At 47.5% G+C, this 27,106-nt stretch overlaps 1 protein-coding gene across 2 annotated transcripts; it reads right to left on the minus strand.

Moving 5' to 3' along the window:
- Positions 1–3,196: 3,196 nt before the first annotated feature.
- Positions 3,197–7,855, minus strand: LOC117848547 (S-type anion channel SLAH2). 2 transcript variants are annotated; one of them, XM_072292660.1, is made up of 3 exons: positions 7,734–7,855; positions 3,950–5,432; positions 3,197–3,843 (listed from the first exon to the last, which is right to left on the minus strand). In XM_072292660.1, the coding sequence occupies exons 2-3, from the start codon at positions 5,372–5,374 to the stop codon at positions 3,430–3,432; spliced, it is 1,839 nt and encodes a 612-aa protein (XP_072148761.1). In that variant the 5' UTR covers positions 5,375–5,432; positions 7,734–7,855; the 3' UTR covers positions 3,197–3,429. The 2 variants fall into 2 exon arrangements, with proteins under 2 accessions (XP_072148761.1, XP_034585887.1); XM_034729996.2 differs by lacking the exon at positions 7,734–7,855 and having other exon boundaries at positions 3,950–5,750.
- Between the last annotated feature and the right edge of the window lie 19,251 nt (positions 7,856–27,106).

Below are 27,106 nucleotides of genomic sequence, written 5' to 3' on the forward strand. Positions count from 1 at the left end.
AAAAGAAATTTACTAGTCTAAGTCTTGACCCGCTAATATTGACAACGACATCTATTTTGCTAAATGGAGTCCAAAGAAAAAGTTTCATTGCAGAAGAAGAGTGAGACAAGGAGATCCCCTCTATCCTCTCCTCTTTGTTCTGGCAGCTGACCTATTGCATTCTCTGCCGAATGATGCCAAGAGACAGGGACTTTTACAACTGCCAATTTTCCATTCTCCCGTATGCAGATGACACACTCATCGTAATGGAAGGTTGCCCCTCTTAGCTACAAATCTGTAAGGATATTCTTCAGTCATTTGCCCTTTCCACAGGCCTCAAAGTTAATTACTCTAAGTACATGATGGTGCCAATCAATGTTACAGATGAAAGGTTGCAAACCTTATCTCAGCTCTTTGGCTGTGCAATGGTAAATTTGTCATTCACTTATTTGGGCCTACCACTATGTCTCACAAAGCAAAGAGTGGAAGAATTTCTTCCAATGGTGTCTAGATGTGAAAGGAGACTAGTCAGTACCTCTTCTTTTCTATCTCAAGCAGGGCGTCTTCAATTAACCAACTTAGTTTTCACTGCACTGCCCATGTTTCATACGTGTACTTTCATCCTCCATAAATCAATGTATAAACAAGTTGACAAGTACAGGAAATATTGCCTTTGGAGAGGTTTGGAGAGGCCCAGACATCAATAACAGATCACCCCATAAAGCAGCCTGAGAGATGGTTTGCCTACCAAAGAAAGAAGGGGGTTTGGGTGTCCGGAATATCAAAATCTAGAATGAAGCTTTGGTACTGAAATTCTTGCATAAGTTCTTTAATAGAGCAGAAATTTTTTGGTTCCACCTGATGTGGGAGAAATACTACTCTAATGGTAAGTTACCAAACCAAGTCAAGAAAGGTTCTTCTGGTGGAAGGATCTGTTAAAGTTACTGGACAAATTCAAAGGTCTTGCAGTGGTATTCATTAATGATGGTCAAACATGTTCACTCTGGAATGATCTATGGAAAGAACGAGTACATGCCCAGGCATATCCTCATCTCTTAACCTTCACCAAAAAGCAACACATTTCGATTCAAAAAGCTCAGAAAATAGTGGATATACAACATTTGTTCCATTTACCTCTATCAGCTCAAGCTCTTGAGCAACTGATTCATCTTGCCGCCAGTTTGGAGGGTCTAGCATTAAACAATGATCCAGATCTATGGACATATATATGGGGCAACTCCTTTTTCTCATCATCAAAAGTCTACCGTCATCTTGCTGGACATAGACAGGTTCACCGAGTTTTCCAATGGCTATGGAAATCACGTTGTCAGAATAAGTATAAGGTCTTCTTCTGGTTGGTGCTTAAGGATAGGCTCAGCACAAGAAACATGCTTAAAAGGAAGAACATGTTCCTCCCTTCATATGATTGTGTTCTATGTCAACATGAAGGTGAGGAAACCTTATTTCATCTTCTACTTGGGTGCTCTTTTGCACAAGAATGCTGGATGCATCTTGGCTTGTTCCCAAACCTTTTTGATGAGCCATTTGCACAAGAACACAGCTACAAGTTCAGTTCTTTATGGAAATTATCGTTATTATAAGTTGGAGCATTTAGATGGCCAGAAATGATTGGATCTTCAAAGAGATCTCTCCTTCAGTGCAAGCATGTTTGATTCATTTTAGATTAGTTTTTACTCAGATTATTCTTAAAGTAAAAGAGGACTAAAAATCTCAAATATCTTCAATGGATAGAGCAGACATCGTAATCTTTTTTATCTTCTTTCTTTCATTCTTTGTTTCTTAATTTTGATATGTAAGTTTACAACTTTTCTTTAATATATAATATAATGAGCAGGGGAGCTACCCCTCCTATTTCTAAAAAAAATCCACTGGTGTTGTTCAAACATTGTATAGCAAATAGCAATCAAAGAGTGAGAGCCTGGGGGTACAAATCGTATTGGGCTGGACTCAATACTGATTGGGCGAGTTTGCGTGGTACACATAGGGATGGCAATGGGCCCCAATCCCTGATCCCTGGTGGGGATTTCATCCATTAGGGGATGCAAATAGGATATTTTTAGTCACCACGAGGAGCTTAATGGGCATATTTCCATCCCCATCAGGGGAAGCAGGGGCAGAACGTTCTCCTGGTCCCCGCCCCCGTTCCCCACCGGGGATCCCGAGTATACTCAGCCGGCCCAAGCCCACCAAAACATACATACTCGGCCGGCCCAAGCCCACCAAAATATACATACTCGGCCGGCCCCCAAACGGCCAAACCCTAGCTTCTCCTAACTCCCAAACTCCCAGTCCGCTGCCACTTCTTCTCCCGACTCACGACTCTTCTTCTCCTAGCGACCCTAACCGCCTCCCTCCTTGCCGCGTTCCTGCGCGCTGTGCTCCCGGCTCCCACCCACAGCCCTAAGCGGCCGAGCGTGGCACTCCCTTCCACGCACACCAACAGATAAGAATAGAAAAAGGTCAAAGAGTTGGTGAGTGGTGGACGATTGACGTGGTCATGAACTCATGATGCTAAGCGCCGGAGATTAGTTCCATTTCCTAGCCTCTCGTGTCTCTTGTTTGATTTTTTTCCTCTCTGTGTATTTTCTCTCTTGTATTTCTTTGGATTTAATGAGATGAGAATGTTTCTCGGCCGTGAGAAGGTGAATAATCTTTGTTGCTCTATGTGTTGCTGATCTGATCGTCGTCAATGTTCGTCAATGTTTCTTGGCCATCGCTTTAACTCTTTGCATGAATGACATTTTTTAATGGCCTGTTGCAGGCGGCGATGGCAATTTACCTCATATGGTGATTTTTCGCTGGATAGTTTGTGGGAACGGGGACCCCGCTGGGAATCATTCCTCGCGCGGGGACGGGGATGGGAGGAAAATACAACCCCCCCCCCCCCCCCCCCCCCCCCCCCCCCCCGAGCAGTGACAGGGACAGGGATGGGGATGGGGAGCAGTTCCCCGTTATTTTCCATTGCCATCCCTAGGTACACACACAGCAAAAGGCACACATGTACATTTTATTTGGGAGCCCACAACCTAGTCAATTTAGCTTTTGAAAGTGTTACGATCCAACAAGACGACCAGCTCAAAACTTCAGCCCAACTGGCCTCTAAGTTAGTTTCCGAGGAGTTTCAGACATTCAGGTAATTGTTTCTTTAAGAAGAAGGGTTTCAGATGAAAGCTAAGGTTGGTTTCTTACAAGATGATGAAAGAAAGGGTCACAAGCTATTCTCATAAACGCAAGTAAACATAAAACATAGGTAAAAGCCAAATTTACAAGGAACTCAATTGAACTAGTGTCATTCCCGTGATTGCATCCTTGTCATGGCAATCGCTCGAAGGACACATATCTATACCCGCCAGCCAGCTAGTGCTACATATGAAAATCAAAACCAAAGAACTACAAATCCACGCGGCCAATTTCCCCATCCATGGCCGCCTACGGCTGCGCCCCGCCGCGGCCGCGCACCATCGGTGAGGGCGACTCGCTGGTGGTGTCGGAGCCGCCGTGCCTGGAGACGGCGAAGACGAGCTCCTTGACGTCGGTGCCGGAGGAGCGTAGGTGCGCGAGGATCTTGCTGAACTTGGCCTTGGGCCGCTGCGTGATGGCGATGGACACGTCGTTGGGGAACAGGTCCCTGCGCACGAACGCGTGGTACATGGTGGCCACCAGCACGCCGGTGACCGTCACGGACGCGATCCCGGAGAGCCCGACCGCCAGCGCCCGGGTGAGCACGGTGGTCACCGCCGACGCGTACAGCGTCGTCGCGATGGCGGCGCTCGTCATCGGGAACGTGTACGCCCACCACGCCAACGAGAACCGGACCCCCCTGAAGAAGTTGATCCGCACCACCTGGATATACGGGCGTCAGCATTCATCGTTCGTCACGCAATTTTTATAAAATTTACAAGAAACGCGCCCGTGTCAGCAACGTAACACTGGGCGCACGGACACGTACCAGTGACATGTAGAGGAAGAGCGAGATGAAGTAGGCGATCTTGGCGCCGTAGTTGAACTCGCCGCAGAGCCTGGCCCAGGCCATGGACGCCACGCTGGGCGCCGCCACGAAGAGGAAGAACGCCGGGTGAAGATCCTTGGGGAGCTGCACGTTGGTGGGGAGCCGCTGGTACAGCGTCACGAACAGCACCATGTAGTGCGCCAGCCCGACGGCGAAGAAGAAGATGGGGGCCTCGCGGAGCCCCATCCGGGCGCCGAGCAGAGCGCCGACGAAGTTGCCGACGACGGCGAGGTGGCTCGTCGGGTTCGCCACCTTGGACAGCCGCCGGTCGCCGCCGGACATCCACTGGCCGTAGATCTTGAGGTCCAGGCAGAAGATGGGCGCCATGAGCACGTACCAGACGACGTGGTGGATCGTCCACACCGGCCGCGGCAGGCCCTTGACGAGGAAGAGGCAGGCGATCCATGGCGCGAAGAAGAAGTTGACGCGGATGGGGTGGTAGAACTCGCGCCGGACGGCCTCGAAGTAGAAGACGACCTTGAGCAGGTAGATGGCGGAGACGACGCCCATGAGCGCGACGGAGACCAACCAGAGCGCGTGGTTCACGTCGGGGCTCACGCGGAGGAACGCCGTGGCAGGCTCCGACTGCAGCGTCTTCCACAGCATCGCCTGGCTGCTGACGCCCAGGCACATCCCGAACGCGCTGATCGGGAACCGCAGCAGGAACGGCCACGTCTCGTCTTCGGGCAGCGCCGACACCTCCGTCGGCCGGAGCGTCTCGAGCTCGGGCCCCTCGAGGGCGGCGAAGTAGCGGTCGGCGGTGGGGACCTCGTCGTCGTCGGTCTCCTCCTCGGAGATCTTTGATTCGGCGGGCTCGATCTCCGCCGGGTCTTGCGGCAGCCCGCGGAAGTTGGAGAGCTGGCGCTCCAGGCGGCCGGAGAAGGTCTTGAACTGGTCGAAGCGGCGGTCCCGCGTGCTGTCGCTGCGCGACACGGTGCGCAGGCGCTGCAGCGGCGGCTCCTCCGTCCGGATGGTCAGCGCCGGCTGCGAGTTGTGCCGCGCCTGGTTCAGCAGCTGCGGCGGCGCCTCCGCGTGGTGGCGCGCGTCGAGCGCCGCCTCGGTCACCGCCGGCGCCGGCGCCACGCGCGCGTCGTCGCTGCGGACGGACGCGCACGCGGCGAGGTGCAGCCCCGACGGCGACGCCGGCACGCTGAGCGAGACGGAGAACGGTGCCTCCGCCTCCGGCGCGCGAGCGCGATCACCGCGCGCCGCCGCCGCGGGAGGAACGGCCTCGTGGCCGGCGCCACCGTCGACGACGAAGCCGGCGAGCACCGACGGCACCGGGACCCGGATCGGCTCCGGCGACGGGCGCCCCCTGGCGCCGTCCACCCCCGCCGCCATCTGGACGCTCTCGCTGGTCGCCATGGCAGCTCAGGATCGCTCGCGGGTGGCTGCTAGTGCTGCTAGCTAGGACTGCTGCCTCCTGCATATACCAAACAGGGAGCAGCGCGTGAGTGTGCAGCTCAGGTCGCGGCTCCGTCCCCGAATATATAGACGGCGATGCCACAGTAGGAAGGCATCGGGGAGGATAAACAAGAGGAACGAAGATGCTCGCTTGCAACTGTAGGTGCGTGCAAGTGGAGCAGTGTGCGGCGCCGGCGAGTCCGTGACGCGGACGTCGGAGCAGGCACGTGGCCACATCCGGAAGGTTCGGCGCACGTATCCCAAAACATCTTTTCTTTTCCTCTTCTTTTCTTTATTATTGTTTTTTATCCGTGGGGAAAAATTCATGTGTGTGTTTTTTTTAGGACTAAATAAACATATACGTACTCAAATATAAAATATGTAGTAGGTGGGACCACTACGGTCAGCGTCCGTGCTTTAGAGAAAAATTGTGCATCTCGTATACCAAAGAAAGAGGAAAAAAAATCCTCTGGCATTGTTGGTACGAAGTTCCTTTGATATTTTTCTAGGCCATATGTTTCGCGTTTCCGTGTTGATTCTTGGGAGAGGGCATTCAGGTGCCGATGCTCTCTGACCCTGCAGGCCGATGCGTGCGAAATGCAATCGGGCGGAGAAGGACGGGACGCGACCGCCGCGATCCGGGGGTCCAATGGAAAATGCAGGCAGGGTTTTGACCTGCGCCGCCGCCGTGATGATGGTCTTAAGCTGCCGGCGAAAAAGCCCCCCGGGTGGGGGGAGGCTGCGCTGCCGCTGCGCATGTAACCCTTGTTGACCTGCCTGACTGACCCCCGTGTGGCGTGGGGTTGCCGTGGTGACGAACGGGGTGGCAGAGCGGGTCGTATCTGGACCGTCGGCGAAGGGGTCATTCGCACGGACTCGTGTAGGCAGAAACCCGGCTGTGTTGACTACCTTTTTTTTTAATCTTTGTTCCGATTGATGCTAGTTTAGTACAACACGATTGGGGCCAAGTCACATTCGGCACTTCTGCGATGGTGGCTTACGATATTTGAATTCATATATTGGGTTTACTAAATACTACTACTCCCTTTTAATCAGAAATAATGCATGGCATGTGCGGTCGTCTATTTTTGAGGGGATGCATGTTCATGAAAGGGACGTTTGTTAGCGAAAGGTTTGCAAATTCACATAAGGGCATCTATTTATGAAAGGTTGCGTTTTCGTAGGAGGAATATATACCTATTCGTGAAAATGTTGCCTACTCGTGATGCGACATCTGTCAGTCGAAAGGATATATATATCGCTTGAAAAACTATAAAAGAAAATATCTAATTACTTGTTTTAGATATATATATTTGTGCGATCCATCTTTTCGGGGATATACATTTGCACGCGTCTTTCTGTAACTTATTGTTGATTCTTTTGTGTTCTAGTACATCGCGTTTATGATCATATTTTTTGCATTTTTCCCCAAATTCGTCCTGTAAATTAAAGCATCTATGAAGATTAGCATCAGCAAATGTATAGTTATTTTTTTTCTTATTTTTCACAAAACCAAAATTTCTATTTTTCTTAGCAAATCCAAATATCTCATCATCAACGCATATTGCTATTCATAGTCATACTAGCAGAAGTAGCTGTCCATAAAACTACTCATACCCAGTAGGAACGTGTGCTAGCAGCTTCCTTCAGTTTACTGTACACCCTCATTTTCCTTTTCCCCCCCTTATAGGACGTGTTGGAAGGGTTTGAAGATCGACCAAGCTTACAAGTTCTGACCAGCGCTTAATCAAATTATATGCCTGCTTTGTGTATCAAAGTTATACAAAAACATATTTGATTCTCTCAATCTTGTACCATATATCAATTTTGCAGCATTTGATTTATAATATTGTAAGATAAAATAAACTATACTTTTCAATGGCTTTTATTAAAAAATGCTAATATACCACGACTCCACGAGATTAGCTAGCACGCATGCATGCATCTTCCCTGCATAACACCATCAACCGATCTAAGGCAAACCTAATCTAGGTACTACGTACGTAGGCACGTAGCATGTCCCTAACCCGGCCAGAGAGTTGTGATGATTACACAAGATACAAAAAACCAGTTGAATAACTAGCAAGCTGTTACTGTCTGCAACAGTAAAAGAGAGAAGCGTAAAGAAAAGAAAGCCGTGGACGATCGCAATCGCCATTGACTACTACTACTGTCCTGTGTCATCGACGTCAACACACACAAGGAGCAAAGACAGACAGCCGTGCTGGAAGAAGCAACGGATCGGAAAGACTGAATATGGTCGTCCTTATTTCCTTAATGCATGCATGGTTGACGCTAGTAGTAATAAGCATAGTTATACCTTGGCATGGGATCACTCAATAAGAAGACGGCAGCAGGTGGCAGGGAGATGAAGAAGCCAGCAGCGTGGAGTGGCACAAGCTCTCGGAGCACTCTGCTGCAGCCGGCTCCTGCCTGTGCTTCATCCATGGAGGGAGGGGTCCGTTTATATAGGCGCCGGTAGTGCAGCTGTGCAAGGAACAGGTAGGCGACGCGTTGGATCGGTGGAAAGGCTGTGAGATGCGAGGCTTGGATTTTGGAAGACGGGGAGAAGGATTAGAATCCCAACTGTAGAGGAGACGAGAGCAGAACAAGAGTGCCGGACCCATGGGGCCAGAGAACTAGCCTTTTCAGCGATACGATTGACCATCAGCTCAAGGAAGCAAAAGCTTAATTAGCTGACCAACACCTCATTAATCGTAACCACGTTCCGGTCTCGTTTCCCATGCTTTTGTTCCCCCGTTGTCCCAGCCGGTTGGCCCTCCTTCCTCCGTGGCTCCGCCCTTTGGAGACCCTGTCCCTACCCGCCCGTGATGCACCATGCTGCCGGCATAACCCATTATTATTATTATTAGTTATCTAACCCTAGCCATCGCTAGCCACTGAAAGTATGGCACGGTACACACACCACCCATTGTCACATATATGCGGTTGACGATGCCTTTCGCCATGTCCACCGACCATTGAACTAACCTCCTTCCAATATACGGAGTATTCTATATATAATCAAGGGAGAAAATCCCATCCCAAACCAAACTACCACCCTAAGTCCCTAACTTGGCCGCTGGCTGCCAAAGACATCTTCTTAGAGCAGTGTGGGAATGTCGAGAGCAATAGCTAGTTCCGACGACGACCACCGCAATTGTCTTCTTGGAGCGATGCAATAGCATGGACAGGGTACCTCTGACTTTGCTACACTACCGGCGGTCACCATGTAAAATGAAGGGGGTAGTACTACTCCGTCCAATCACATATAAGTCACGAATATTTTCCAAGTGTGGAATTTCGATGTATGTAAATGATACAAGTATATTTGTTTCAAATCAAAATGTAGTTTCATAAATGTATATTTTTATGTGTTCTATGAACATGTTGCAACAAAAAGTACTAGTTAACGTTGTGTTTTGAAGACTATGTTAATATAAAGAACAACACTTATTTGTGACAAGAGGGAATGTTTAAACAAATATTTGGATAGTTTTTTCTAACAAATTAAAGAGCCTAGTGAGCACCTTGTGTCAGTGACGCCTAGCACGAGATCAAACTTGTTTGTCCTTCCAAATTGTTTAGGCAGGCGCCATTTTTAAAGTTGTCAAGACAGGCGTCATTCAAAGTTGCTCAAGCAGTACAAATTGATGCATCAGTTTAGAGTCTTCAATTTGTGTACTCCTATCCATCGATCATCTATAGTAGTAGTATATTTTACAGCAGGCATACTTGTTACACTTGTCTTGGTCCAGAAGTCAAGGCTTACATGCATGCACAGACAGAGAGATTCCAAGCATAATTCCCTGGTTATTAAAGATAACCACGGCGCTTGCTGGCATTGGCAGAGGATAAAAAAATCAGCTGTACTGACTCGTACGGCAGTGGATCTCATCTGATTGTTGTTTAACTGTTGTTGAAGCACCAAAGCAGTACTCCAGTTCATCTCAGCTCGCTATGCTAATCAAATCACCTGATGGAAAGGCTAAAAGCCTAAAACGAGACCAATCGATTATATATTATTGTTGCTTTAGTCAACGCACAAGACAAATGTTGTCGATCTTCTTTATATTTTCCTTTGTCACTAGTAAACAAAAACAAAGGACGTGTTCATACTACTGGCACTCTGGCAGTGTGGCAGCATATGGGTTACAATACTTATCAGACAATAGCAGTTGTAGCCAGCTAAGATTTGACTTTTAGGTGTGTTGCTAATATTCTCTTGTGATACAGTTCCGTCTCAAGAGTAGAATAGATACAAATATTGATTACATGCAGCTAGGTTAGGTCGCTAAATTTTAATTGGCTAAAACTAGCCAATTATTCTTATTTGATGCATTGCTAGTCTAAAAATGTTACATTTACCATTAGTGGAAGAGATCAAAAACAGAAGAAAGGGGTAGGAGGGTGGGAGGGGCAGGTATTTAGCCACCTATTAACTGTTTTTAGTCTAAATTAGGCCACATCAATTATTTACTCCACATATTAGCCACCTGATTGGATGAGTTAATTAGGACAGCTAGCTATAACAATATAAACAAATAGAGAAGAACGGAATTAATTACATGACATGTGCTTGCGTCTGGCATTCTTTCTAGAAACGTTAATGGAAGTTGCTAGAGTGTTAACAGCGACCATGCAACCCGAGCAAACAACATATATAGCACTGGACAAACCGGCAACCCCAGTACACAACACACGTAACACCACCCAACAAAGGAACAAACAAAGCTACCAACACATGATGAACACTTGGATCGGAGTCGGAGAGAGCAGCTCTCTACCCATGTGCATATATATCGTCGTGACACTGTACATCCGTGTGTGACATAACCAAGATCTCGGTGGATACACACTCATCCAACGAAATGTCAATGCATGCATCAAGATGTGTATAGCCAGGCCAGCTGACAACTTAATTTAATCACAACAGCCAAACGATTAATTCACACGCACGCGTACCGCCACTGCCCGCAAGAAAGAAATTCAAGTGTGAAAATAATAAATAAAAATGGATACGGACAAAAAAGAATGTGCAAGTCGCCGTCGTCAAACGGATCGATCAAAGTCCAAGCAAAAGCAAAGCGTAAGGCGCAAGTTCGACGCTGATCGAGAATGCTTGCGTCCGGTTGGTCGGTTGGCCCGAATTTTTCGGTTCCTCGCCGTCGCCGGCCGCTAGATCTCAAAGCGCGCCGTGACGGTTTGACGGCGGCGGCTGCTTGGATCTTCAATTCTTCCACGGTCGCGTGCTCAACAGGTGTGAAAATACCTAGGTACAGGATGCGTGCATGGGTCAAGAAAGGTACCGGGTGCTTGCTAGGCTGCTAGCTTTCTTCTTTTCCCTGCTACAACTATATATATTGATATTATTAGTATACGTATATAGTTTGATTGTACATAGGCATGCATATAAGAATTTAATAATCTTGTATGTTAGTAAGAGATCAGGTCATCCGAGGATTGTTCAAAAAAATAAATTAAACTCATAGAAGAAGGGGTAATAACGTATCTCATCATGTGCTTTGCTTACTAGGCATGTTGTAAGCACCATGTGCTATACATACGTACTCATTCATAGCCATATACCATGCATTGAAGGAAAACAATTTTTTTAGTATTATATAATGCTAGTCCGGTAGTCCCGTTGACGTAGCATGTCATTACTCCAGTAAGTAGATCTTCTTGGTATGTGCAGATCACTGTGGAGTATTTTAGGGCAGAGGCTGACGTGGGTGCATGTGCAGTGTCATCGGCCCAACATGACACAGCAGTGCCGAATTGAAGCTAGTTCTTTTTAACCGACTGCTAGCATAATGCAGTTGCAGATTGAAGGGAGATTACTTACGTCCGTACATGGACGCAGTACGTTAGGTCGGTGTGGTCACCAGCGTTAATGGGCACAGGTCAACTCTTAATCACTGCTCCCTCAATCTCAAATTACTATTCATTTTATCTTTTTTAGATAATTAACTTATGTATCTAATATAAATATATATCTAGATGCATATAAAAAAAGTATGCATCCCAGATTATATTCCAGTCTTCATCGAGAAGCTCGAAGAACGTTCAGTTAAATAGCACGCACACGCAGTGCTGGGATGCTGGATAGACTTCAAAGTAAATTTTGAGGTTGAATAATGCACAAATTTTCTCTGGCCGATCGATATCCCTCCCTTGCACGCACTTCAAAATTGAACGGAATCTCTGAAGCCGTCTTAATTTGCATCGTCGTCGTCTGTGGAAAGCTTGTCTCATTGTCCAATAACAATGTGGATTCTGAGCTCGATCGTATGCGCGGATTTGCCCAAACTTCCAACCGTTCCACCTCGGTTAGTTCTAGAACGAATAGAGCCCCTGGCTGAGTGGCTGTGCCAGTGTGCTAGTAATGATGTCTCCAGTAGTCCATTTGGTTTCTTACGGCGATACATTTGCATTGCATGGACGCTAAAACTGTTCAGAAGTCCACGTGCATTCAGTGTGCTTGACTGCTTGTGCATGCTAAATCGAGCCTAACTGGGACTTGTGCATTTGGCTCTACTGTCCTACCAGCTCACTAATTCTAATCGTCAAGGCAGGAACATTCATATACAAATTCTACTGCATGCAGGCATGACCTGTCGACTGTAGTATAGCTCTCAGGACAATCAAGTACTACGCACCCACGGTGTTGGATTGACTTCAAAGTAAACCAAAAGGTCAATGCAGAAACTTTCTACTGCTGAGGACGATCCCTTGCAAGCACATCAGAATTGAATGGAATGAATCTGAGGCCGTCTTTGCATTGCACTGGCACCTTCGTCTGCGCAAGTTTGTCTTGTCCAACAATATATGTGTGGATTCTGAGCTCTCGTGTACTATACCAGTGTGGGGATTTCAAGACGGATACCTACCGTCTGTACCTATTTTCCCGAACTTTCCAAGGCCGTGAATGTCTACGTCGATGTGTCAATGAAAGATCAATTTGTCGAATGAACGTGTGTGCCGGCCGGTCGCTGATGACCCTTGACGTCGATCGTCGTCTGGGACTCTGCCAGCCTAACCAGTGGCGCACGTTCGGGGAGCAAGTCGAAAGGTGCATAGTAGCCTGACGATAGCATGCCATGACTGACTGGAGCTAGCAGTAGCGCTCCGACGGATTACATGCACGCGCGCATTTCTGGGTCGTCCCACCATCGTTGTCGTTCGTGGCTAGGAAGCTTCATCCTGCATGCGGTCATGCAGACCAGACCAGTATAGCATTGCAAAAGCAGAATCAATGCATGCTTTTGGTCGTGCATAGATCGATAAAGCACAGAGCATCAGTCAAAAAGTGTGCGCGGTATACCTGCCTGCGAGGCTGGGACCGATCGATCAGCAGGGGTATTCGGCATGTAGTATGCACGTGCCCAGTGAAATGCATATATCATGCCCAGTGAAATGCATATATGCACATATATAATACGGTACTCCCCCGAAAAGAATACAATTCTAGTTTTTATCAATCAAACAATTTTAAATTTGATCAGATTTATAAAAAATATAAAAGGACTTATAATATGAAATTAGTATCACTATATTTGTTAGTGAAATGTACTATCATAATATACCTATTTTGTGTTATAAAAATTGATACCCTTCTTACAAACTTGGTAAAACTTGGGTTAATTTGACTTAGGAAAAAATTAAAATTAATTTCTTTTCAGGACGAAAGGAGTAAGTAGGCAGTAGCTAGCTACCCGGTAGCTTATTCATTTTAGTTTCCAGCTAGCCATGCCAGGACAGTGTATGTTTACTGTGCCTTATCAAACATGGATTGGTATAGAAATTTTCAGTTAAATAGTTAGAGAAAGTTGACTTAGGGCAAAACCTAAAAGATGATTTTACAATGGTTGCGAAAAATGAAAGTGCAATCTACTCCCTCCGTCCCAAATTACTATTCGTTTTGACTTTTCTAGGTACATAATTTTTATTATGTATCTAGATATAATATATATCTAAGTGCATAGCAAAAGTTATGTATCTAGAAATATCAAAACGAATAGTAATTTAGGACGAAAGGAGTATTAATTATTCTGGCTTCTCGTAGCCTCCTAGGGCCATTTGCGACGAAAGAAAGAGAGCTCCGAATGGGATGCATGTATATGGCCGCCGCCGATCGACCATTCAATTCGCTTGCTCGTCGCTGGTGCGCGATATGCATGGTCGACGACACGTGCACTTGTTTTTTCTCGTGCCTTTAATTCCCTTTTCCCGATCGAGCATGCATTTTCCCCCGCCCATGAACCTCATCACGTCCATACGCCTTATGTCTATTCTCTGGCGCTCACCTTTGAATTTTTAACCAAATGTCGTGTCACAGTGTAGGTAAAGATAGCATACACGTTCGTCCGTTCCATCCATCGCAGAAATTAAAGCTTCTTCACGATGCGGCGAGTAGACTTCAGTTCCAGTGCACACTCTAAAAGGTGATGAATGGTGTGTTGTGGAACGGAAGTTTGCTCAAAATTAAAGTCACCTTTACTTGATATATGCATCATGGTCATCAGAATATCAGATCGCTTGCATCACCAAGTGGATTATATTAGTGCTGCCGGTGACGATCGAGAGCATGGAGACATGGGAACATGCATGGATTTCTCTTTCGTAGCCCCTATTTTTTCGTTCGGCGTCGTCCAAGCTACGGTAAGCAGACGTTGATAGCCTGGCTAGCGAACATCGTCAGCGGAGCCAAGGCCGGAACAACCCGTACGCCGACGGCGGCATTCGATCGCATTGCACCCTACTACCCCAGCTACGTACTGGGACGACCAGCACGTTGATCTCGCGGCCGATCCATCCATGGGCAGACCAGCCATGCCATGCACCATCGTCAAGTCTTGCCCGTGCCACTGCCGCCGCCGGCACCCGCGCCAGCAGTGTCGTCCAACGGGGCGGCGACGAACGCAGAGCTCGCGCTTGCATTTTCCGCGGGACACGCACACAGCACACGTCCACAGAACGGTCGAACACGCACGAGTCAACTGCTCGACAGGTCGATGGCCCGGCCCGCGCGCGCGCCGGGCGACTTGACTAGCAACGACCAGACCGCGCGCCCAGGGCCACGGCGAGGAATTCCCCGGCCGCGACAGCATCGACGATCGCGCACGCACGCGGGTCGCGAACTTTCGCCGTCTCTCTCAGAGCCCCCGCGCCGCCCGGCCTCGAATTTCCACGCACCGTCTCGTCGCCGCCGCCGTACAGGTGCCCCCGGCCCGGCCCCGCGCTTTATTACATTCTCCGCGTCTAGGCGCGAGGCGGCCGGCCCGCGCGCGGCGGAAGAAAGTAACGGCGACTGCCTCTGCCTGGACGTTTTCAAGGGCTAGGAAAAGATGGCGGGCCGGGCGCCGGTCGCTGCGTGCATCCTGGGGCACGGACTTCTGCTTGGCGCTCTTGCGTCCGCGCCGCGCGTGCAGCCAAGGAAGACCGGGCCTGAGGCCGCGAGATGCTGAGCATGCGTCTTATCCTCCAGTACCGGTTGATTTTTATTCAGTACTAATGTAAGCATTAAGTAGCAGTTCTAACAGCTAGTTCCCCAGAAGCCTCCTGTGACCCCTTTTAATATCGGTTGGGAGCTCCACCTGGTACTAAAAGTCACCCGGTTGATTTTTATTCAGTACTAATGTGAGCATTAAGTAGCAGTTCTAACAGCTAGTTCCCCAGAAGCCTCCTGTGACCCCTTTTAATATCGGTTGGGAGCTCCACCTGGTACTAAAAGTCACCCATTAGTATCGGGTGGAGGCTCCACCCTGTACTAATGTGCCTGATAGCCTTTAGAACCGGGTGAAGTCTCTCCACCCAATACCAAAAGGTCACGAGTACCAATGTACGCCATCTTATCCGCTCCCCCGACCCCTCCCCCACGCGTCGTCCCTTTCTCTCTCTTATCCGCTCCCCCTCCCGCTCCCTCTCCAGCCCCCCTCATTCTCTCTCCCTCTTATCCGCTCCCCCTCCCGTTGCCGCCCCCTCCTTGTCTCTCCCTCTTAGCCGCTCCCCCTCCCGCCGCCGCCCCCTCCTTGTCTCTCCCTCTTATCCGCTCCCCCTCCCTCTCCCGCCCTCGGCCCCTCCTTCTCCCTCTCCCACCCCTTCCCCCTCCCCTTCCCCTCCCTATCCCCTTTCTCCTCTACTCTCAACTCCCCCCAGCAACGGCGGCCGGCCCCTCCCTCCCGGTGACGGCCGCCGCCTCTCTCACTCCCTCCCTCCCTCCACTTCTCACTCTCGAGGCCGGCCAGCACCTCCTTTGCCTCCCCTCCACTCACCCCTCACCGTCAGTGAGGAGCGGCGGCGGGGCGAGGTAAGGCAGCGACGCGCAAGGGGAGGTCCGGCAGCACGAGTAGGGGGAGGGGCGTCAACAGCGGGCGCGGCTGCGGGCGACGGCGAAGCAAGGGCCAAGCACGACGGGAGGCAAGGGTGCGGCTCGAGCAAGGGCGGTGGCAGGAGGCAAGGACAGTGGCGGTGTCGGTGTTTTATACCCGGCAACCTACTGAGGGGTGTCTTGAGGTAGTAGATTGGTTGGTGGGGGATCGTCGGACCTGGAACTCGAAGGTAAAAGCGAGGATACAAGACACGGATTTATACAAGTTCGGACCGCCAGAGTAGTGTAATACCCTACATCCTATTTGGGGTGTTGTATCTTGCATCCTGCGCTTGGGTGTTGTTTGGTATTGAGGATTTGGTCCTCTGTTGTGGTTCTATGAGGTCTTGGCCTACCGATCTAGGGACCCATGCCTCCTTTATATACTCCAGGGGGCGGGATTACTAGTCGGTTACAAGGAGGAGTCCTAGTAGGATTACATGGTATGAGTCCTAGTAGGAGTTCGTCTTTTTTCTTTATTGCAGGTACTGGGAATCTATCCCCGACAAGTGGGGAGGCAAGTGGTGACGGGGGCAAGGCCAGCGGCTCGGCCAAGCGCGGCAAGAGGCAAGGGTGCAGCTTGGGCAAGGGCGGCGGCGGGAGGCAAGGGCGACGGCGGGGAGGCAAGTGGCGACAGGGGCAAGGACAGCGGCAGGAGGCAAGGGCGGCGACGGGGAGACAAGTGGCGACAGGGGCAAGGGCGGCGGCTCGGCCAAGCACGGCGGGAGGCAAGTGGCAACAGGGGCAAGGGCGGCGGCAGGAGGCAAGGGTGCGACTCGGGCAAAGGCGGCAGCGGGAGGCAAGTGGCGACGGGGGCAAGGGCGGCAGCCGGCGGGGTGCGGCTCGAGCGGGGTGGGATTTTTTTATTTTTTAATACTTATTTAGTATAGATTATTTGATCCGGTACTAAAGATCCCCTTTAGTACCGAACTAGCAATACCGGTTGCACAACCGGTACTAAAGGAAGGTTAGGAACCGATCCTGAAGACCCTTTCCCAGCGGTGAGGTTGTACACCGTACGGCGATGCAGGTCTAGTGGTCGTGGCTATTTCGTTGTCAGCAAGCTTCCCGGAAGTAGCTATCCAGCCCTTCGCATCTCGCGGTCCATTGTGGGTCTTTCGTTTGGTTCGCGTCCTTGTTCCCTTGCAAGAAATCTGGTGATGGGACAACAGACTACAAATCCTGTCTGAGAGAAATGGTCATTCCGGAGATATTATTATCTGGCAATTAATGTAGCTGTTTACCCTGTGTGCTGCATGCGCGTAAGGGACTGTTCATGTCTAATGCCCCGTAAGTACTACGGGCACGTAATAATAATGGGAGCACAGTGGCCATTTTGCGTTTGTGCACAGCAGACCGTTTATTAGGTTAATGTCAACGCTTTGTATCATGCTGCTATGTCCAATATTGACATAACACTAGCGACACAATTTGTGGTCTATGTGGTTGTGTCGTGCTGGGCCCAAATACAAACTATATCTCTATAAAGGTAGAGTTTCTTTTTCTATATTCTTTAACTAAAAGCTACATTACAACAAATCTTACATGCTACTCAATCAATATACAATGATTCGTCAACCCGTGCTCTGGCATGGCTAGTAAGTTTGAGAAATATAAGTATTAGAAATTGAGAAAAAAGTATTAGGGTCCACAACTATTAATCAAATTCTCTATCTTACTCTTTCATTCTAATACAACACTTATATAGATATCTACCTATCTATGTGAAACACTTTAAGTAGTATTTCTATATTTTTTTATAGTGTCATAGGTAGGTAATTTAATCAAAGGTTAGTGGGTTTTTTTGCTTACTTGTATAATTTAGGAGGTTACTAAGACTATTTCAATAATTGGTGTATTTTTTATAATGATGTTGACATATATCCATAATGTAGATGTTAATTTAGAGGGTTACTTTAGATTATTTTTTATATATAGTGGTAGAGGTGGATAATTTAGATGAAGATTATAGGATTACTCTATGTATTTTGTAATAACATGTATGTAATTTAGGTATATAGTAGATTCATGGAGTTTCTTTGGACAGTTTTCTGTGGATAATTTTCTAGAAAAAAGTAATAGATTCGATTGTTATGATGATTAAAGTATAACAGATTGATGGCAGTGTATATTTTTTCCTTACGCTTATCACGAGGATTAGTAGGATGGAGGCTCTAAAAGAACCTCTAGTAAAATTAGTAGAATGACACCCAGCTCGATGAAAAACTGGCGACACACATATCTCCGACGTGTTTTGATTCTGATGGAAAAGAAGACAGCTCCATGGGTGGTCCAACTTACTCGTTGGTTACCATTCACAGGTTTCGTTCAAAAAGAAAAATCTAAGCATTCAAAAGGAGAGCATTCGCAAATGGACTGCGACTGCGAGGAGGATTGGGACATGCGACGTGGTCCGGCCCAACAGAGGCCGACTGCTCGAGCCGGAGCCGGGGGCCCGTGAAAAGCCAGCGGCAGCCCGGCACACTTGTTTTTCCTGTGGTCGGCTGGTCGCCAATGGGAGGGAGGAGAAACGACTGCACTGCAGCAGCGTACGGGCGCGATTACGTGTCACCGACGAACCTGCAGTTATCGCCTTCTACGAATTTACCACATGTCCTTACGATTGGAGCACCGCATGCACCTATAAACCTATGTATATTCTTATTTGGCCCACAAGGTCCAGGTTTATGGGAGAGAAGAAAAAAATCTTGCATGTATTCATGCATGCGAGCGAGGATAAGTTTGATGATACCATTCACATGTATGCAGTTTCGAAGTTTTAAAAAAGTCATAACCCATAAATCGAGCATCTAAATTAAATTCTAATTGCATCATTAATCTTATTACAACGAGATCTTCGAAATAAGACCGGACTCGACTATGTTTGGACGAAATTTATTTATGGATATTTTTATGAAGGTGAAATATTTTTATGATATGTATATCTAAAATAAATTGTACAAAGTTACAAAACAAGACAACTATACACATCGAATAAATTATATGAATACATAGAACAAAACAATAATGTATAGATCTGAATCAATTTGTACAAACTTATGGAACAAAAAATTGTACCTCTGGAACAAATTATATGAACTCATTCCGAAACCAATCATCTAGAACAAATTATACAGATTCAATGAACAAAATTTTATATACTGGGAATAAATTGGACAACCTTATAGAATAAATATTTATACATGCAAACTAAATTATACAAACTGACAGAACATGAACAAATATATTATGGACACGGGATAAGTAAAAGGAGAAAAAAAAGAAAATAAATAGTATTCACCACAATTTTAAGGGTATACGTTTTTGTTATGTGAGTTTATCTAATATGTTCGATGAGTTTGTATAATATATTCGATGCATATGATTGTTTTGTTCCACAGGTTTGTATAATTTGTTCCACGTGTGTATGTCTCATAGAAAATATTCAACCTTGATTAAAAAATCTAAATAAAAAAAGTTCGTCCAAATATAGTCAAGTGGGATCTTATTTTGAAGCTTTTATTGTCAGAAATCCAATGGTGCAATTGAAATTTAATTTTGATGCTCGATGTAAGATTTATAGTTTTTCCAATTTCCAAACGGTTTTGCATGCGGGATGACATGACCAGTTTTATCTCTCTTTCATGCATGCACCAGCTTTTCCCGCAGAGCATACATGATATATAGTATCGCTGAGCAGGGTACGGCAATGACTCGGGATCCCGGATCCCCCAACACAGGCATCGGTTTTCCTTCCATGAATCGGCACATCTCCCGACCACCGGCGCGCGAGCGCGAGGACGAGGACGAGGACGAGGAGCACCGAGCACGTGAGGCACAGCCCGGGCGTGCGGCGGCGTCTTGGGCAAGACCAGGGATGCTGGACGTCTTCCTCATTTTTTAATCTAAAATTGAATTTTAGATCTGAAATTTGTACTGATTATTTGAGCATCAAGATGATTTCAAATGAAAAAAGTTTTAACAATAAAGTTGTAGATCTCGTTGAGATATACAATTTTAGTATAAAGTTTATCTCCATCCAAATTTATATAAATTAGTTATAATTTTTTAAAAATGTGCTGCCCAATTTCAAAAAGGGGCAGGCCATTCTTATTTTACACGCACGCCCCCGGCCAGGCCAGCCAATCCACTTCTCACTTGACAGCGTAATGCGCTACTGATCGCACGTACCACAAACCCTGCTGCTGGGTGCTGGAATTCTTCGATCTACATGTATTATCTCGTCACATGCGCGCGCGGTGCTGCTGCTTCTGCACCGACAAGCGATCGAGCCAGAGGGATCCGATCACGAGGGTACGTACGGTGTGGTGGTTTGCTTATTCATTCCGGCCCGATCCTGCCCCTTGGCCACTTGAGATTATTACTCGCTAAGAAGCTTGACCCGGCTGCGTCAACGAAGAAGAAAGGCCAGCTAGATCAGAGCCGAGTGCGTGGCTGCGTCCATGGCCCCGCGGCGGCCCCAACCTAGGACGTACGCGTGGTGGTTTAGCCGAGGACCACCCTAACCCGGCTAACCGTCGTCGATCCTTGCATGGATGGATCCTCCTCAAGTTAATTTTGTAGCTTATCCCGGCAAGGGGGCAAGTTGCAACTGCGCGACACTGTTTGGGGAATGAATGGCAGCCACCGGTCGAATGCTTTTCGAGCTTTCGTTGTTGTCCTTGGCTAGCCAATGCAATCACATGCACCCAGGCGCGCGGGCCCCCCAGCAGAAACCATGTGCACGGTGCACCACCGACGTATACGTATCAGCAGGCAGCAGCCATCAACTTGCATTGCAGGGCCATCGCCGCAGAGATCGAGGATCGATCCAGCATGCTGTGGGCCGGCATAATTAAACAAAGCTGGTTAACTTTGTTTCTTTCTCCTGATAATTAGGCTACACACTCTTATAATAGTAGAACAAAAATTAACCAGCTCCCTGCTGCTACTAGCTGATTGGGTGGTCACGTTGTCGGCCGAATTCCCTCCTCCTCCTAGTGGAAGTACTAACAATGTCACTCATTGATGATTAATTTTGCCATAATATAAACAAGGGTGACGAACATTATTTTATGCTGGGGTGCCATATGTTCCCCAATGGGAAGTGGCCCAGACTGGCTTTCCCATGGAGAGCGACACGCACGTACCTTCCGAGGGCGGCACAACTTGCAACGAGTCTACTCTAGAGACAGAAGGGGAAAAAAAGAGAGGCCGGCCTAACACCACACAATGATCGATCACAATCAGTGCGAATTGAATTGAAGGAGATATGATGGTGATCGAGCAGTACCAAGCCAGTTTCAGTGCACAGTTTCATAGTGCAGTCATCAAGATTGAGAACTTAATAATTGTGCATGTTAGGTTTCATGGGGATAAAACTCTCCTCTCATATAATAAAACCCATCCCTCATCTTTCCTCATAACTACCTTGCCAAGTTAGCAAACATCGGTAGAGAAACGACTTTTGATCCTTGGACAAAAATCTCGGAACGAATTGGACCCAGGTCTAAATTTCGTAATCCCTCAGAGCCTTTTTAGTCCCGGTTGGTGGTTCCAACCGAGATAAAAGTGGAACTTTTAATCCCGGTTGGAGCCATCAACCGGGACTAGATGAATTAGACTTGGTTGGTGGCTTCAACTGGGACAAAAAGGACCCCTTTTAGTCCCGCTTGGAGCCACCAACCGGAACTAAATCCACTGACAACCTTTAATTCTCTCCGACTCTATCTCTCTCCCTTATCCTTATCTCGATCTGCTGCTCCTCCTCCTCCCTCTGCTCCCTCCCTCCCTCCCTCCTCCCTCTAGCTCCTCCCTAGCCTCCTCCTCCCTCTACTCCCTCCTCGCCACGGCCCGGTGAGGTGCGGCGCAGGCGGGCGAGCCGCCGTCGCGAGCGGCCCGGCGCGGCGTGGTTGGCCGGCGCGGCACAGGTTGCTCGGCGAGGCCGCCACCGTGGTGCGGTGCAGGCGGCCCGGCGCGACGCGGAGTAGCCAGGCGAGCCGCGGGCGGGTGAGATTGACGAGCTGTGAATGATTATTTGTTTGGGAATGATTTGTTCGTTTGTGGTTTTTGCTGGTGAATCCACCGCGTGTTGTGAATCAAATTGAACTCATGTGTTGTGAATAAGATCTTGTACGAATTAATTGGTTGTGTGTTCTTACTTGTGTGATGGTCATTGTGAGATGAGCATGTTTGTTACTCTTGATTTGATTGTCTCTGTGGTGGAGTTGGAGCTCAAGGATGTGGTACGGTGGTCGAGGCGAAGCTGCAGGGGGTGGCGGGATGAGCAGGCAGGAGGGGGGCAGCCTACTTTTTTATTTTTTTTTAACCATTTTAGTCCCGTTTGGATTTTCAAAATATATAAGCCTATCCAACCGGGACTAATGCCTGTTTTTCCACCGGTAAAAACTGATGAAGTGGTATAGAATTTAATGTTATGAAACTCCTATGAAATCTCCCATTGAGACCGACCTCGAGAATCAACCGTCACCAAATTAAAGAAACCTATCTTTTCATACGACACTGGCTATGATGCTGGTCCGCCTTGTCATACATAGGATCTAATCGGATTCTCGTCATATCCTCCCCATTCCTTCAACAAGGTGGCCAAATTAATAAAGGGCCTTTTGCGTTGTGGGCTTGTGGCCGATCGAATAGGACGCCCACTATAGCTATATATACTAGTAGCAGCTATAGCTAGTTTCGTTCATGCATGGATTGCCCGGCGGATCGTGCCGCAACTGATGGCTGGCCGTGGTGTACATTAACCTAGCAGCTGCTAATTCGCTCCGGCCGTCAGTTGCCTTTAGATTGTCGCCGCTGCTTTTTCGTTACCAGTTTATCTTTGAGCGTTGAAAGGAGGAAGGTAAGGTCCACACACTAAAAGGTAGGAAAAATTAAACGACTAGTGGTACTAGTTCCTTTTGTGCCAAACTGCCATCTTACTGTTGCTTCTGACCTAATTCTTGGTGCATGCATGTTTCATAGCATGCATAGCTCTCCTGACAGTTTTGTATGATTGGCCAACGGTTTTATTGCCTTTTATTATCATTTTTTCCTCAAGTGACCGACAGTTTTTTCTAGTATAATTTGCGTTGTTTTCCAATATATAGTTTTAGCACATCATCAATAATGTAATTCCCAACAAATAAACTCATTCCCAACAGCTGCGGTACTAGTTATCTAAATTAAATATGCTAATTAAAAACTGTTGTCCACATGTTAAAAAACTGTTAGATAATGTTAGAAGTCTTGTAGTGTAAGTATATGTTTCTTGCTAATAATAGCTAGCTACCATTATTTGATTTCTCGCCAACAAAATAATAGAGAATGTACCAATCCATAGAATATTCATAACCTAACAACTGGTCCACTAACAAACTTGTTGGAGATACTAGATGCTTGATACATAATTGCATAGTAGTCATATAGTATGGTTGACATATGGTACACGAGATCACCTCAGCGTACATATGATAAATATAGAACAGATAGCAAGCGTGCCGTAGGCTGCAGGAGATGGTGGTACAGTACATAGATGGCTAGTATATGGGCATTTGGCTACCTAGCTAGGTGTGGAGTAGAGAATATCTTTGTGCAAATCTGGATGATGGAGCAAGCAGCAGTAGGGCACGCGCCCGCTACACATGCTGACATGCCGTAGCAGTAGCACGGCAGCCCACAAGATGGTGGGGGGCGGCGAGAATATTCCAGCACGCATAATATGCAGAATTGCAGATGGATCATGGATGCGGACGCCAGAGCCCACAAGGACAAGGCCATGCCAATGCAATTAAAGCCGTCCACGCAGCAAGATCTTGTGGGAACTACTTCTACCATGCATGTACGTTCCTAGTCCTACGTGTACCACGTGGAGTGCCACCGGGTCTACCATCCTTACTGACAGGTGGGTCCATGTTACAGCCGGCCATGTATAGAGGAGGGCCCCACCAGCACCAGGGCACACCAGGCCAGCAGCGGCGCCAGTAGACGCGAACTGGTCATCGACACGTCAGGCTACGGACATTCCGGCCGTACGTCACGAAGAGAATTGACGGACCAAGATCCAGACCGCCCGTCTCAAAAAGTTGTTTGTCAGCTGCCGTGCAACTGTCCATGTAAATAAGGGCAGGCGAAGAGACATGAATCCAGTGCCGTCACATCAGGCTCCGTTTCTGACACGAACACCCATGGGATCAATCCAAGCACCGGCCTATCGATCCTCGTCGCAACTTGCAAGAAGTGTGAACCCGACCTCACCTTACATATATTTTAACTTCGTAAAAACTTTTGTACTACAAAAACATGGTCAATTTATCCCATCAACTTTTTGACAACTTGCTAGCTAGTTTGCATGTTCCTCCGTGCATTGCATCCACGCATGATGCCTTCATGTGTTCAGTTCATCTACCAGAAAGATTAGAGCACGGCATTTATATATGGATGCTTGCACGATTGCACCCAACCAAAAGTTGATCGGTCACAGCACACTGCACACATGCAGGTGGTCAGAGTAGTGCACAAGAGAGGAGGAGCTAGCTGCTGAATGCTGAAGAGCCTTTCTCCCCAAGCAAAGAGCTACTACTAGCTAGCATGCACTAGCTAGCAGAAAAGTCCAAGCGGGTCGCTAGCAGCTGCAAGTAAAGAATATTTGTGCAGCACGTCCATTCGTCCAAGGTGCCAATCGAAAGCAACACGTCGAGAAAGCTTTGAGTAGAAAACAAAACGGTGATGGCCGAAAAGCTAGCATGGGATCGAGAGAGAGAGAGACAGTGACACGAAAAATAAAGCTTTGCACCAATGGGCACGGCGAGGCGATGACTTGGTTGTTAATTAACCCAACAAAACATTTGCATCTCATACTACAGTAAACATTTGCACTATTTTATAGTACGTACATGCTCGTAGTGCGTGCACCTTTCTCACAAACTTTTTCACTTTCACATCAACCTCCCGAGTTGGAGTTTGTTTGTGACTTGTCAGAAAGCTAGGCTGCACGGAGAGGACGACAACTTTGCCACGTTGGAGGCACCAATAGTCGCGGCCCCAATAATCACTTGCCCCTTGGTTAAGAATATGTTATGTTTTGCATGCTTGGACCGCTTGGTAAAAGAATTACTATTGCCACACACACACTACCAGCCACTCACGTTTGATGTCGCTGTTTCTAAAGATTCCCACAATGGCAGCAGCTGAAATCTGACCATGAGTGTTGAGTGTTCCACTGAGCTAGCTAGTTGGCCTTTTCAGTCCAGGGAGTTGGATCCAACCGTGCGTTTAGTTTACCCTTTTTACGTGCTTGCCTTTTGCCTTTAGCACGTTCGCTAACTTTTATCAGCTTTAATTTTTCGAGTCTAACATCAACCTTTTTTTTCCTAAGTATCATATCAGGTGGGCGAATGGTTTTCGCACCGTCCTTCTCCACAACACAGCTTGTAAATTTTCACCTCAGCTCGGATTACTTCTTTCTCCTAAATTTTCACCTCAGCTCGGCTTGCTTCTTCTTTTTAATGTACATACAATCAGTACGGTAGCTCTCCTGATTCGTTGTAAAGAAATTCTACCTCTGCAACACTTTTCATGAACTACCTATTCCTTTCTCATGGACCACGTAAATTTATATAATGTTATAAAAGGATATTGCATAATGTTGTAATCGGGAGAGTAGTTAAGGTACCAATCAGACACATGACGGTGATGTCTCATTGTTTGATAGGTACAAAACGCAACAAAATTTCAAAAGCCAATAATGAGAGATGTGTACTGACTGACTCATTGTCGACGCATATATCCAACGGGGACGACGTTAAGTCTTGTTGGAAATGAATCGGAGACGCGACGTACTGCTTTTGTTAGAATAGAATATGTACAGAGAATATAACAATCAGTACGCGGCTGGCAATGCTTTCGGACGGACACTATATAAGGGCGCCATTTTTTTAAAAAAAAAACGCGCTTGACCTAACATGGCCACCAATCAGGTTGCCCCATTGGGCCACTATAGCTCGATCTGGTCCAGTCACTGCTCACACAATACCTGTTCTGATTCGTACGGATCGCTGCTAAAAAAAACATTGCTAAGGGAACTGCTGTGAAATTACTATGAAATGCAGGGTCACTGTCCTTTTCCCTTTGGAATGCTCGCTGTCGCTGGCAGCCCAGCTCGTGGCGGCCAGGCCACCTTTATCCGAGGCAGAACCACATGCATGAATCTTCCTCTGCTTTTGATTTGCTTTTGCTCGATTATAGGAGATCGAAACCGATGTGTGCCGAAGGCAACATGTACATGGACAGGCCAGGCGGTGGTGTTGGAGTGGCCGATCGGTTGGAGTGGGAGCTAGCAGCGACCGAGCCAGTACAAAAAACCTGCCAAGTGCGACGCGGGCACGTCAGCCCCCACGAACACGGCGCCGACCAAGACCCGGCCGTGCCCTTCACGGCCTCGGGGACGGCGCGCGATGCTCCTCTGCAAATCTCACAATGTGTAGCTGGGTACCACTTCACCTACCAAGAAAAGAAGGGACAAATAATAGTAAGCATGCCATGTGTGATCGATATGGGATAGATGGAGAGAAATGCATGGCAATGTGAACACAATATATATATACCTAAGAACAACACTGCTACGAAATGTACAAAAGTAGAAATGTTGCGCACAATGGAAAATGGGGGTAACTCTTTCCTTTCCGTTTTCTTGTTTTGAAAAAAAAATAGTGTTGATGTCCGTGCTAGCCACACCGAGTAATTTTCACGCCTGCTACGCGCCAAGGTAGTTTGAGCGAAGCATCTCATTCGCTAAAATCGTAAACGTAACAATTGGTTGGACATTGTAAAGCTAATAGTTGGAGGTAACGGTTCGGGGTGCACGAGAAGAATATTGAACCCATTACCAAATTAGAGCGGACAAAGATGTACTCCAACCGTTATTGGTCACATACGTACCGTGGGCACTAATGAGAAAACGACCTCTCCAATTCAAATTCATATCTCCACTAACTCGCACACATGGGATTGTTTGGATCTCCGATTTCATCCTCTAATTGTAAAACGATATATTATTTTCTCCTATGTTTCCGAATAGTTTTAAATCAAAATACGTTGCTTCTAACTCTCTTAATTTGTAAGTATCGGAAATACAGAGGACACCTTTTTTTCAAGTAAAAGGGGTACACTACAAATATCCAGCGTTGGGCTGAAACAGCGCCAACTCAGCAAGCTCAAAAAAGTTGCTTTCCATGAGACGATGTTCGCCGCCAAGCAATGCCACCCCCTCCCTCCGCCGCCCCGCCCCCCCTATATAAACCCACCCACCCCCTTCTGGC

The sequence above is a fragment of the Setaria viridis genome, chromosome 3 (assembly GCF_005286985.2).
Source record: "Setaria viridis chromosome 3, Setaria_viridis_v4.0, whole genome shotgun sequence".
Lineage (NCBI taxonomy): Eukaryota > Viridiplantae > Streptophyta > Magnoliopsida > Poales > Poaceae > Setaria > Setaria viridis.